Source organism: Mycetomoellerius zeteki, unplaced genomic scaffold (genome assembly GCF_001594055.1).
Source record: "Mycetomoellerius zeteki isolate Tzet28-1 unplaced genomic scaffold, Tzet1.0 scaffold223, whole genome shotgun sequence".
In the NCBI taxonomy this organism is placed as follows: Eukaryota; Metazoa; Arthropoda; class Insecta; order Hymenoptera; family Formicidae; genus Mycetomoellerius; species Mycetomoellerius zeteki.
The window spans coordinates 1,155,990-1,168,030 of record NW_017257198.1 but is presented as its reverse complement, the minus strand read 5'-3'; the positions used below and the strand labels follow the sequence as shown (position 1 = coordinate 1,168,030).

Here is a 12,041-nt window from a genome sequence, read left to right as displayed (position 1 = left end):
CTTAAAAGTAGTTCCTATCTAATATCGCAATTATTATAAATTTTATTACATTCACTGGAGGCACTTTACAAAAGTGCATTCGATCGTGTGCTAATTATTTTGCACCTATGTATTTATCACATTTTTTGAATCGCACATACAGACTGTCAGCTGCGTATGTGAATAAGTGATGGCATCATTGTCATTTAAAACATTTTTTTTATTCGTTTCACAGAGAGTGTAATTCAAAAGAATTGTGATTAATATTACTTTTACAGTTAATAGGACTAATTTGTCTTAAAAATTTAAGACAAATCGCATAAATTCATATGTCCAGTTGATATATATGTATAAAAAAAAGAAAATTAAGACATATCTCTTTTTTACGTGATAAATTTTTTATAATCGACCTATTATTAGAGCCTAATACTGAATGCCAAAGAGATTTACAAAAATGTGTTCTCTACCTCTGTTCTCAATGGAATAAAGTTTTGCATATTAGATGAGTATTTAGAATTCGTTGCCTCTTTTACAGAAATATACCTTTTTCAATTATTAATTCAAAATCTGGCATCTCTCTCTTTCTCTCTCTCTCTCTCTCTCTCTCTCTCTCTCTCTCTCTCTCTCTGAGAATGTATTAATAGATTAAGATTCTCCTCAACAGATATATCTATATATCTTATAAAATAGCTTGAGATATCCCTGATATTTATTTTGATTTTATATAAAAATACGTAATAGCACAATGGATGCGATTATAGTTGAAGTTTCCTTTGCTGTTGATACGCGTCCCCAAGCTATATAACAGATATTATGAATTAATATTGATACAATAAATTTGGTTAGTAAATTTTTCATATCTTGTTTCAAGAATTTATGAACTGAGTACATTCATGGAAAAATACATTGCAGTTTGTAATAATCTATAACAATTTGTACATTGTAATCAATAAGGAGTTTTTGCAAAACCGTTTGTCTATCCAGTTACGGTGAACGCTAAGGTCACGTTATCTTCTTTTTAACAACTAATTAAGAAAAAGATAACGTGACTTTAGCGTTCACCGTATCTGGATTTATGTTATTGCAAAAACTCCTTAATATCACTTGTTTAATTTCGATAAAAGTCGATAAACACATAAAACTTGTACATAATTTAATGATTATAATCCAATCTTTAGATGAAGATAAAACTATACATAAATGTAAAAAAACACGTGACAAATGAAAAAATGTATCAAAATTTTTTAAAAACATTTGTCTATTATTTTTAAATAACACTTGTACGTCTTACGTTTTACTTATTTTGAAAAAAATATAATGCTTGAATTTTTATTAATATTACAGTCTAATGCATGTATGCGTACGTTCATTTGATAAATACGTATGCATACATGCATTAGACTGTAGTATCAATAAAAATTGAAGCATTATATGAGCACCTTAATTGACAAGTGACATAAGTCCAAAATTAGGAAAAATACGTTTGTTATAGAAGTAGAAAGTATTAAGAATGTTTGGTTTATCTATCAAATTAATTTACTTCTATTTTGTTTTTATGTTCATAAAAAATAAAAATCAGTTTTACATAAATAAAGTGACCGTAAGAAAAGCTGGAATAGTGATTTAAGTTCAGCTCTTTTTATTTATGATGTAAAACTGATTTTTATTTTTTATGAACATAAAAACAAAATAAAAGTAAATTAAATTGATAGATAAAAAAAACATTCTTAATACTTTCTACTTTTATAACAAACGCATTTTTCCTAATTTTGGACTTATGTCACTTGTCAACTAAGAGGCTCATATCTTTCTAAATGTAAACTGTATAGTTTTAAAAAATCACTTTTTCAAATTGCTGGGGAAAAAACCGGAAAATTTTCGTTTTTTTTTTAGAAAAATTGTTTTTTTTTTTGAAGAATTGCTATTTTTGCTATGTAAATGACATAATACGTAACTTTTAAATTCCTTCATAAAATTAATGCGATCCATGAAATTATGTAACGTTACTTTTATTAAAAGTTTTTAGTTATCCTTCTACTTTTATAATAAAATTTAATCTTCCTTTAATACATGGCAAAGCTTAAGTAAACGATTGCGCATTGTACTGCACAAGTGGTTATTATGGTGCGGCATAGTGCCTCTCGCAGTCAAGTGCAGGAATAAAAAACAGATCTTATATTTGCGTTGGCTTTAAATTTTTTGTACTTCAAACGAAATAGATATATATTCGTTAAAAAGAAAAGAAAGCGAAGATGCTGAGTAAGAAGAGTAATTTGAGCGATTAAAAATTAATATGTTTATAAAGATGTAGTTATTAAATCTGAGAAATTGCGAGTAAGGATAAGTTTTTGAAAACTGTTGTAATTCTTTTTATTCTAAAAACTTTATGTGATTCGTTTTAATTTTCTCGTTGGCAATAGTATATGTTTTGTATGTTTGATAGAATACACTATGCAACTTCAATCTTTAATACAATTTCAAAATTTCTGTTAACTTATCCAAATTACCTCGCAGTCGGCCGTACCTTACAGCCATTTATTTTTTTTATGAAAATACCCGAGAAACAAATATAACAGGTTTTACGCGTGAATTTTTCCAATGAATTTTTCTTTTTGAAAAAAATACCGAAAAGAGATCCGCAAAAACATTGGAAAAATTCGGTTTTTTCCGGTTCTTTAAAACTATAGTAAACTGAATTGATAATACGTACAAACATATTAAGAGACATAATTTTACGTTTAATGAGATAAGATAAATAAACAAAGTTTTGTGTGTGTATATATATACTTACTCGTTCCGTTCCCAAATGTCAATGGAGATCGTATTACACATGAGACATTCTTCTTCCAACAAAATTAGTAAGTATTTCATTCATGGTTTCTTTTAACCTTTTTCTTATATCTTGTTTGGACATATACTTGTCATAATGTTATTAAAAAATTATATTTCTGACATATTGAATAACTAGATCAAATAAAACTCATTTCAAAGAATGTGTTTAAATAAAAAAGCTTCAATAAAACTTAATAAAAAATTTAATTAAACTTCAATAAAAAATTGTGATAAGTACTACTATAATATATAAAAATAATATAAATACTATATATATATATATACACTATAAAATATAAAAAATTATTTGCAAAGTAAGATTTAAGGATTCTTAGAACATACATACTGGTCTAGCCATGAGAGACTTGACATCTTAGAACATATGGTACATACTAGGAGGGCCAACCAATGTAATAAAAGTATCTGCAACATCTGTCTGTCCTTGTCTGAATGCTTGTTTGCTGTGCGCTTGCGCGTGATTTATATGTGAGCTCCAAACGTACATACATGTGTATGTCTAATTGTAAGACAAAAGTGGGAGAATCCGTTCAGAGCTCACATACAAATCACGCGCAAGCGCACAGCAAACAAGCTTTCAAACAAGGACAGATAGATGTTGCAGCACTTTTGATCACCTATGGCCCTTCTAGTATGTATGTTCTAAGCTTGACGTAGTTATTATTTTTGCACGTTATTTTTGCGTGACAATTAGTGAAATATTTTTTTAATAATATACATGTATGACAATATTCAGACTACGTATAAGGTATAAATGGAACTCACAGTGATATAAGAATTTCAAAATGTTAATATTTGCAGATATACGAAATAGATTAGATTGTGTGTTTAAATTATACTTACATTTTCTACAATTTTGAAAAGTTTTATAATATAGAAAAACTTCTTTGTTTCCGCTAGATTGGATCTATCATTTTGAATCTTTATCTTTTAATCAAATTTTTGTATTCTAAAACCAAGAAAAAAATTTTTTAGATAACTTGTTTTAAATAAATATCAATAGAAAAATGTTATATCATATCATACCAAATTATATTTGTAAAATGTTTTTGTGCAGGTAAAAAATTTAGATCAAATAAACGATCATTCATATCTTTTCCGAGATATCCACAAACAGAAAAAGTAGACCTACTGATAGATTATTATCAATTATTATCAATTTCTCAAGTAAAATTATCTGCAAGTTTCTATAAATTTACGAGAATTCGTCATATAATTGTAGTTTTCTTAAAGTTAGGTGCATTTGAAATTTTGAAAATTTTCGGTATCTAATTTATTGTTAATATTATTTTATTTGAATAAAGTTTTGTACATATCGATGTTAATTACATTGAAAGATATGTAGTTTTCTTTTAATATCGTTCATCGTATTGTATATTCGAGTGTTATTAATTTAATGCAGTCAGATACTGTTAATTTACTATTTTTTATCAAATATTTGCAGCAAATTTCTCCATTACAATGACTTGATACTCACTTTAATGGTTTTTATTAATGGTCACTATCGATAGCATAACAGCTGTTCCTACGGATTCTGATGTTGCATGCAGTCTCTAGCTTAGAAAAGTATAATAGAAAATAATGGTAATATTGTATTAGCATTTGATTTCTTTTATATAAGAATCGTGTATATCTATATCTTTAACTTTAGCTATTTTGAATTTTATATTATTTTAGCTATTTGTAATACAATATTGCATCAACATTTGATATAAATATTTCATATTTAGAAAATGAAACGAAGTTCCGAATTATGATAGGAGAGAAAGGGGAAGTAATACAGTGAAGAAATCGAAGTTAGCAAGTATATTGTATATGTATAATAAGTTATAATATTATTGAAAATTACATTTTAGACAATGTTTCAAAAATTTTTATAGTAGCCGACCGCTTAGTTGCGCCGTTCCTGACGGCGCGAATTTCATGTCCTGTGATTGGTTATTTTCAAATGCTCACCGTTTGAAAACTATTGATGCCTTAAGATTTTGTTATTAACATTTTCGATTTACTTTTTCATGAGGAATATGTACGTGCCGGCCCCTGCGGTAGCTCTGATACACCCTGATATGTATATATACATATATATATGTATATATAATATATATTAGATATAATTATATTAGATATAATAATAATATATTATACGTGGTATATTTTTAACACAATTTATATAAATAATATTAAATAATTTGTCCCATTAACCAAATTGTATATTTATTATGATTATATTTATATCTACTGCATTTTTCTAATTGTAATGTTTCATTGATCAATAAATTAAGTGAACACGTACACAGTTAAATTATTATATATAAATATATATATATATACATAAAAGATCATATATAAGAATAAGAAATATAATAAAAAATAATTAGTTATATCATTAAAAAATATCGCAATATTGCAAATTTTCCTCTATTTCATACATAATCTTTTTTGATACGTAAATATCATGTTTAGAATCTGGCACATTTCTGTTACACCTTAATAAAGAAAGATTCACGACGACTGTGTAGGACGATCAGGTCGTCGTCCCGCAAAATCATTTCCGCAAGTACGTTTGATTGTTATTCAGTTGTGCGTCGTTGGATATATTTTCGTAATGAACGACCAAAATTATCGATGAGCGATGGCCGTTGGCTCATCGGTGATAATAGCGTGGCACCAGCATCTCGCACCCGCGTCCACGACGCGGGGTGGAACGAATAAAAAGAAGTGAGCCCGTCGAAAGAAGAGAAGAGAACAGGAGGTGAGAACGAGGGCAACGTTGTTGGAGGGCGAGGAGGAAAGGACGAGCAGTGCTGCTAAGTCGAATGTCGAGTGATGCCAAAGTTAAATATAAATGCGGGCCGCGAGAGAGAGAGAGAAAGAGAAAGAGAGAGCGTCGCGACGCCCATCCTGGATCGATGATCCAGCGCCGGGACCAGTCTCTCTGTGGTTCGCGACGCGAGATCCGGCATAGAAATTGTCCTCTCTTCCTTTCTTTTTTCTCTTTTCTTTCACTACTACCTCGATCTATAATCAATATCGATCAAATTTCTCGCTCGATGATCAGTCCTCGACCGCGAATTTCGTAGTGAATCCGCAACGATCGCGGAGCAACAAAGTGTGTTTTTCAGAGTAGAATTTAATTTCAATTAATGAAAATCGATCGGCCATTAAGATCGTCAGTTGAAACGTATCAAGAATTCCCTGGATTTGCCGGTAATTTGTGTTACATGTACCCAAGATATTCAATCATAATTTTTGTAGTACTTTACTTTATTTACAGTGTTGTAAATCCGATTTCTTGAGTTGTAGGAAATTAAAAAATTTAAAGTTAAGATTTTCGACAAATTAAGCAAGTAAAATATAGAATTTATATTGTTAAAATTATGATTAAGGGTCTTGGAACGTCTTATGTATTTGCAATTCGCGTGGGTGGCTGTTTGCTTGAATATGTGATGATTTACAGATGGTTGCGTAATTTCATTAATCGTCATATCGTAATAACATTAGCAAATTTCATTAATCGTCATATCATAGTAATTTCAATCTAGTTAATTATTTACTAATATGTTGAGATTTCAGGATTTGGTTTGTGCTCCATCATGATAGACGTTAATAAAACAAGTCGCGTGTGTCAATTTTAACATCATATGCATTATTAGATTGATACAAAAAGTTTGTTTTATTATAATGAGAATTTGCTAAACAAAGTTGAAAGTGAAATTACATATTGACCAGAATAATTTCCAATAGCGCTTCAATACATTCCTTTTATCAAGAGCATTTTTCGATTTCTTTCTTAAAAAATTTCGAATTACTAGATTCATCTAAAAACTTAATAAACAGATAATCTTCCGTAATGATTTATATGTGCAAAGTCAAGTTTAACGAATCGACTTGAGATATTCTTGAAGACAAGTGCAACGAATAAACCTGATATGCATCAAAGTTCAGTTATTGCAAAGCTCGTTCAACAGTACGTAGAATCTGCGTTTATTGCATGATCGCCGATGTTATGAGGTTGATGAGGGTGAGGGCCAATAATAATTACTGACTGACAAATCGGACAATTTTATCAGCATCCATTCCGAACGCCAACTATTTCTGATCATCAATTCAGCAGAGAGATCTTATTTTTGGACGCAGCATCCGAGGTCCAGGATCCAGTATGCCGCTAATATTCGACTGCCCGTTGATCCGTCCTCGCACTAAATTTTCCAGCGATCTGACTGAGATCTCCTTGGCTTTCGTTTTGCCTTGCGTGACCGAGATCAAGATCTCGGTGTTTTAAACAGCGAGCAAAACGCTGCTACTCTCACGATTCTAACATTAATATTTTTAATTCTATCGATTAGAAGGATTTGGATCGATTACAAATTACTTTAGCTATATTCTTTTTACCATATTCTTCAAAATTAGTGCTTCAATTACTATTCTATTAGTTCTTCGTATTTTACATTGCTAATACATACCTTGGAATTATGACAGAGAGGTGATGTTATGCACGCGCGTACATAGATGAGGTACAAACCGAATGTCATAGAAAAGAATGAATGTCCCGACAGATTCTCATAAACTCTCAAAGAACAATATAAATTACTGTTAAATTACAAACTAGCACTACGCAAGGCGTAGTTTTGTTACAAGATCTAGACAATGGAAACATACTTCTTTGGAGTCTCAAGTTCATTATATTTTACATTCTAGTTTATGCCAATTGCGCTCTTGGAATATAACCAGTTGAAAATCATTTTCGAACGACAGCAGATTGCAAAAAAGACATCTTTCAAGATTTACTTGCGAGATCGACCATTATATCGACGGGATATTTTCGGGATTACATTAGTGAAGCGATTGTTCGCACTCCACGTGTGTGGTCAAACCGGCGCGACCGCGATAGGCGATTACAGCTGTTAATATCCGTGTCAGTTTCCGAAATATCCGACGCAGTCATTGCGAATATACCTGCCGGCTCGTCGGGCGCGTGTATAAACGCCGTGATGATCGAAAATAGAAATAGCGCTATATTTAACCAGCCTACACTCGGTATCTAACTAAAAAGCTTAAGACTTTTCGTCTACACGCGTTGAAAGCACACAGACTTCCTCTTTCGATTTTACGGCACGTAAATGACTTGGCGAAACAATGGGAGGAGGCCGAGAAATACCTCTCGTTGCCAGTGCATGTGTCGTTAGAAACATACATTCAAGTGAAGACAATTCGAAAATCTTAACATTGTTATTCGATCTAGTAATAATAAAATAATAATTGTATAGAAGAAAACCATTTTTTCTAAATTCGTTTAAAAAAATATGTACAAATATGACGAAAACGGTAATTATGACCGAGAAGAGCGTGACACATTCGATGCGTCTGGCCGAAGTTAAATAGACACCGAAATTGAATAGATATAGACTGCCGTTTCCAGTTGCCAAGATTTTTGGTATCAACGAACTCTACGACCGAAATCTGTCGAAATGTTTCTCGATATACTTTCGAAAATACAAAGCGCCTATATTAGAATACACTTATTGTTACAACTGACAGATATTTTCGAAATTAACGTTACATTATATCTAAATTACGTATGGTTGAAATAAATCTGATTATTTTATTTGATTGGAGTCGTGATTTTTGTTTATTCTATATCGCTCCGATTATTCGTTCTCTCGCGTGCCCGCATTCTCTCTGATATTTTGATAATTATACGTAGATACCTTCTTTCTGCATTAGTGTGCAAGAGTTCATAGGTACATACGTACGACAGTACTCACCTATTTCGAGAAACTTTTGGCCATGTGCCATGTCGAATAGCCGACGCTATTATGCGACCCAGAGTTCATTTAGTCTCTTAAAGTTCATTCGTAGACTTTTTGTTTTCCTAAAAATGTCAATCAAACGTCAGATTGTGTCTCGTTCTAAAATGCAATCGTTCTAAATGCTTGTATTCAATGGAATGATATTCCGCTACTTTATCAATATAGAACGTGATTGAAACTTTATTGACAAATATATCCAAAATAAGTCAAGTAATAATTAACTATATTTCTAATTTTTTTATTAAATCAATTAATATTAGGATTATTTTAGCTTATAAAATCGGCATGATTATGTAACGTGGCAATATTATCATTTATCTAATGTAAATGTCATGTCTATAAAAAGGATGATTTTGCTGGAGCATCTAAAAATTTAGCTAGATACAGATCTGAAAATAACTTTGTTGGACTATCAAAATAATTAATTAATTATGTACAATAGAATAGTTAAACTGATTGCTAGAATGTTAAACCTTTTTGCAGCATTGCTCATGATGCTTGATATTCCATTCCGACGTAATTATTTTGATGGGAATAAAATTATTTTCAGATCTATATCTAAGTTTTTATATACTTTAGCAAAATTGTTCTTTCCAGACAAAATTAGCAATAAACATACATAAGCGATTGTTGCAACCAAAAATGTGTAATTAATACAAATTTGCATATAAGAACTGAGAGCACGATTCTATTGTTATTTGGTATTCAGATAATTAAAGACCAATTGAATCACTCTCTTACTTATAGCGATGCTAGCCTATAAACGAGGCGACGCGGCGAGCAGTTGAAGTGATCTGAAATGTCGCAACAGCATCCGTCGAGGCCACCCGGAGGAGGTCATGTGCCTCCGGGTAGCTGGTCAGGACGATCTAATGCACCAAGGGCGCCGAGTCCCTTCAGGCCCGCTTCGCCATATACACCTTCGTCATCGCCGTATCCGCAAGGACGAATCCGCGGGCCTCCGACTCCGGTCCATCCAGCTCATCCTATGTCACCACTTGTCTATCCCGGAATAATGATGCATCCGATGAGCCCGGTGCCGATCGGAATGCCAATCTCACCCGGGATGTCGCCCGTCTTCGGCTATCCGACTTCTGGTTACATCCAGTGCCCAAGGCCACGGTGGCCTTCGCCGATTCCTACGGGTAGTCATCAAGTGCCAAGGCCATTCATACCGACGCAGGTATGTGTTCTTGTAGCACGAGGGATGACAGATCGATAGTAATGTGTCGTTAACGTATGTCCACATTGCGTGTTACAGTATTCGTATAGGCTTATTTAAACTCGAGTGTCTATAATCCAAAATGTAACACAAATAAATTATGTTAGTACAAAAGGTGCATCCAGATGTAATAGATTAAAAATACACATTTTGAAATCATTCTTAATAATTAAGATATTCACAAGTAGTTTTAAAGGATTTCCTCTTTGTTCTCCTTCTTAAAAAAAAAAAAAAAATGAAACTTTATTTCAAGTAAAATTTAATAAAAAAAATAATGAAGTTTTTGTCAAAATTTTTGATAAAGATCTCAGCATATGCAGCAAATAACGTAAGACTCGCTAAAATGTCTTTCTTCCCAACTTGCAGAGCGCTTCTTTCAGAAGCGATTCGGCATCACCGGTACCATGCGCCCCACCGGAATATCTCCTAGCACCCTACAGACCAGGGGATTACGAGTATATTGGCGTACCCTTAGACCATACGCAGACGGACGAGGAAAGTAGCGGTCCCAGCACAGCCGAGATCATCGCCAGTCAAAGTCAAGATTACGTGGACGAAAAACTCGCCGAGTACCAAGCTACCATTCAACAGTTGCAGGGTAAGTTTTATGAAATCGAAGAAATCGATTCGTTTTGCGATGAAATCGTATTGGTCACGTCACAGGGCGCCCAATGGACTACCATTATTCATATTTTCCTTACTTACATATCCTTACTCACATTCTCCTATATAACCCTTAATTACAGATTATCTCGCGATCCAAATCACGAAGCGTTGTTGTTGCTCACGCAAATTTCGACTATGGGGATGTAAGTGCTAAGATTGTGTATCGTGTCTATAAACATATCGCAAGAAAACCGTAAAATACTTGTCGATTTCCATTATTAGAGAAATTACTATTAGAAACTTATTTCTTCTTTAATTTTCTTGCGTTTTATTCATGAAGCTAATCTTAATATGTCGCGGAAATTAATATATTAAATTCCACACGAATGAAATATGTAGTTCCTTAGTATTTTGAAAATAAAAGTCAATATGATCAGAAATAAGATTAAAATTTTAAATTTTCTATATTTCTTTATAAAACAATAATTATTTAAGAAACCATAAGTCATACTAATCATTGGTTACAACAGTTGCAAAGCTGTTTTTTCTGCTTTTAACCCAATCATTTTTAGAAACGAAAATATATATCTATACAGAATGTCCCGCAATTATTGACAAAGCACTATTCTGAAAAAATTCGCAGAACTCTATGAGAAGAAAATAAACAATTTTTGTCCCTTGCTATTTTTCTGTAAAGTTTATAGTACTCGAGGAAAAAATTATTGAAAACTAATATTCGGTGATTTTTAGTAATTAATATCTTGTTAATTATTGCGAAAATTGGAAAATGGTAGAGGACTTTTCAACCTTAAAGGGAAGTTTCACAACTGTCCAGAACCGATTTAATTCTCCATGAAATATGTTATTAAACACGAAAATCTAAGAGAGAGAGACACGTATTTTTTTATACGTGCCCTAACTCATGTTTGGTGAAACACCCCTTACACGTAAGTTAGGGCACGTATAAAAAAATACGTGTCTCTCTCTCTTAGATTTTCGTGTTTAATAACATATTTCATGGAGAATTAAATCGGTTCTGGACAGTTGTGAAACTTCCCTCGTCAGTTTAGTCCGTTCTATCCACACAAGAGCGCTATGTCAATAATTGCGGGACACCCTGTATATGTACTTGTACAGAAAATCTGGAAATCAGATTTCCTTGTTTGCAGATCTGAATTGATCGCAAAAAATGTAGAAGGAGGACACATCGTTACTTGCGGTATATGCGTTTGCAGGATCGTAATTCGTCTGCGCTTCTTGCGCAACGGACCGCGACGTTGCGTCGTGCGTCTCGCATACTCGAATCAAACTGTGCTGTGGTGTAAGGGAAAATAGGATAGAATCCGCGAAGACGTGAACGAGTTATAAATAGACATGACGAACACCTGCCGCGCCATTCGCAATCGTTACGTTCGCTTTTCCTGTCAGCGACACTTCGCTGTCGGCCCCGGCTGAACGAATCACCTCGTTAGATTGATAACACAATGTTCAAAGTCCTCGATTCATATACATATACAAAATGTCCCAGAAATCATGCTCCGACCTGATCGATTCAAGACATCATTAAATTTCTT

General features: G+C 32.6%; 1 protein-coding gene across 1 annotated transcript in view; it reads left to right on the top strand.

Moving 5' to 3' along the window:
• Window positions 1-5,417: 5,417 nt before the first annotated feature.
• The window catches only part of Msp300 (Muscle-specific protein 300 kDa), a 59,373-nt gene continuing 52,749 nt past the window's right edge, over window positions 5,418-12,041 (top strand). The window contains exons 1-3 of the mRNA XM_018448552.1: window positions 5,418-6,036; window positions 9,387-9,822; window positions 10,228-10,459. Coding sequence (XP_018304054.1) covers window positions 9,439-9,822; window positions 10,228-10,459 — 616 coding nt within the window. The 5' untranslated portion in view covers window positions 5,418-6,036; window positions 9,387-9,438. The remainder of the gene's footprint in view (window positions 6,037-9,386; window positions 9,823-10,227; window positions 10,460-12,041) is intronic.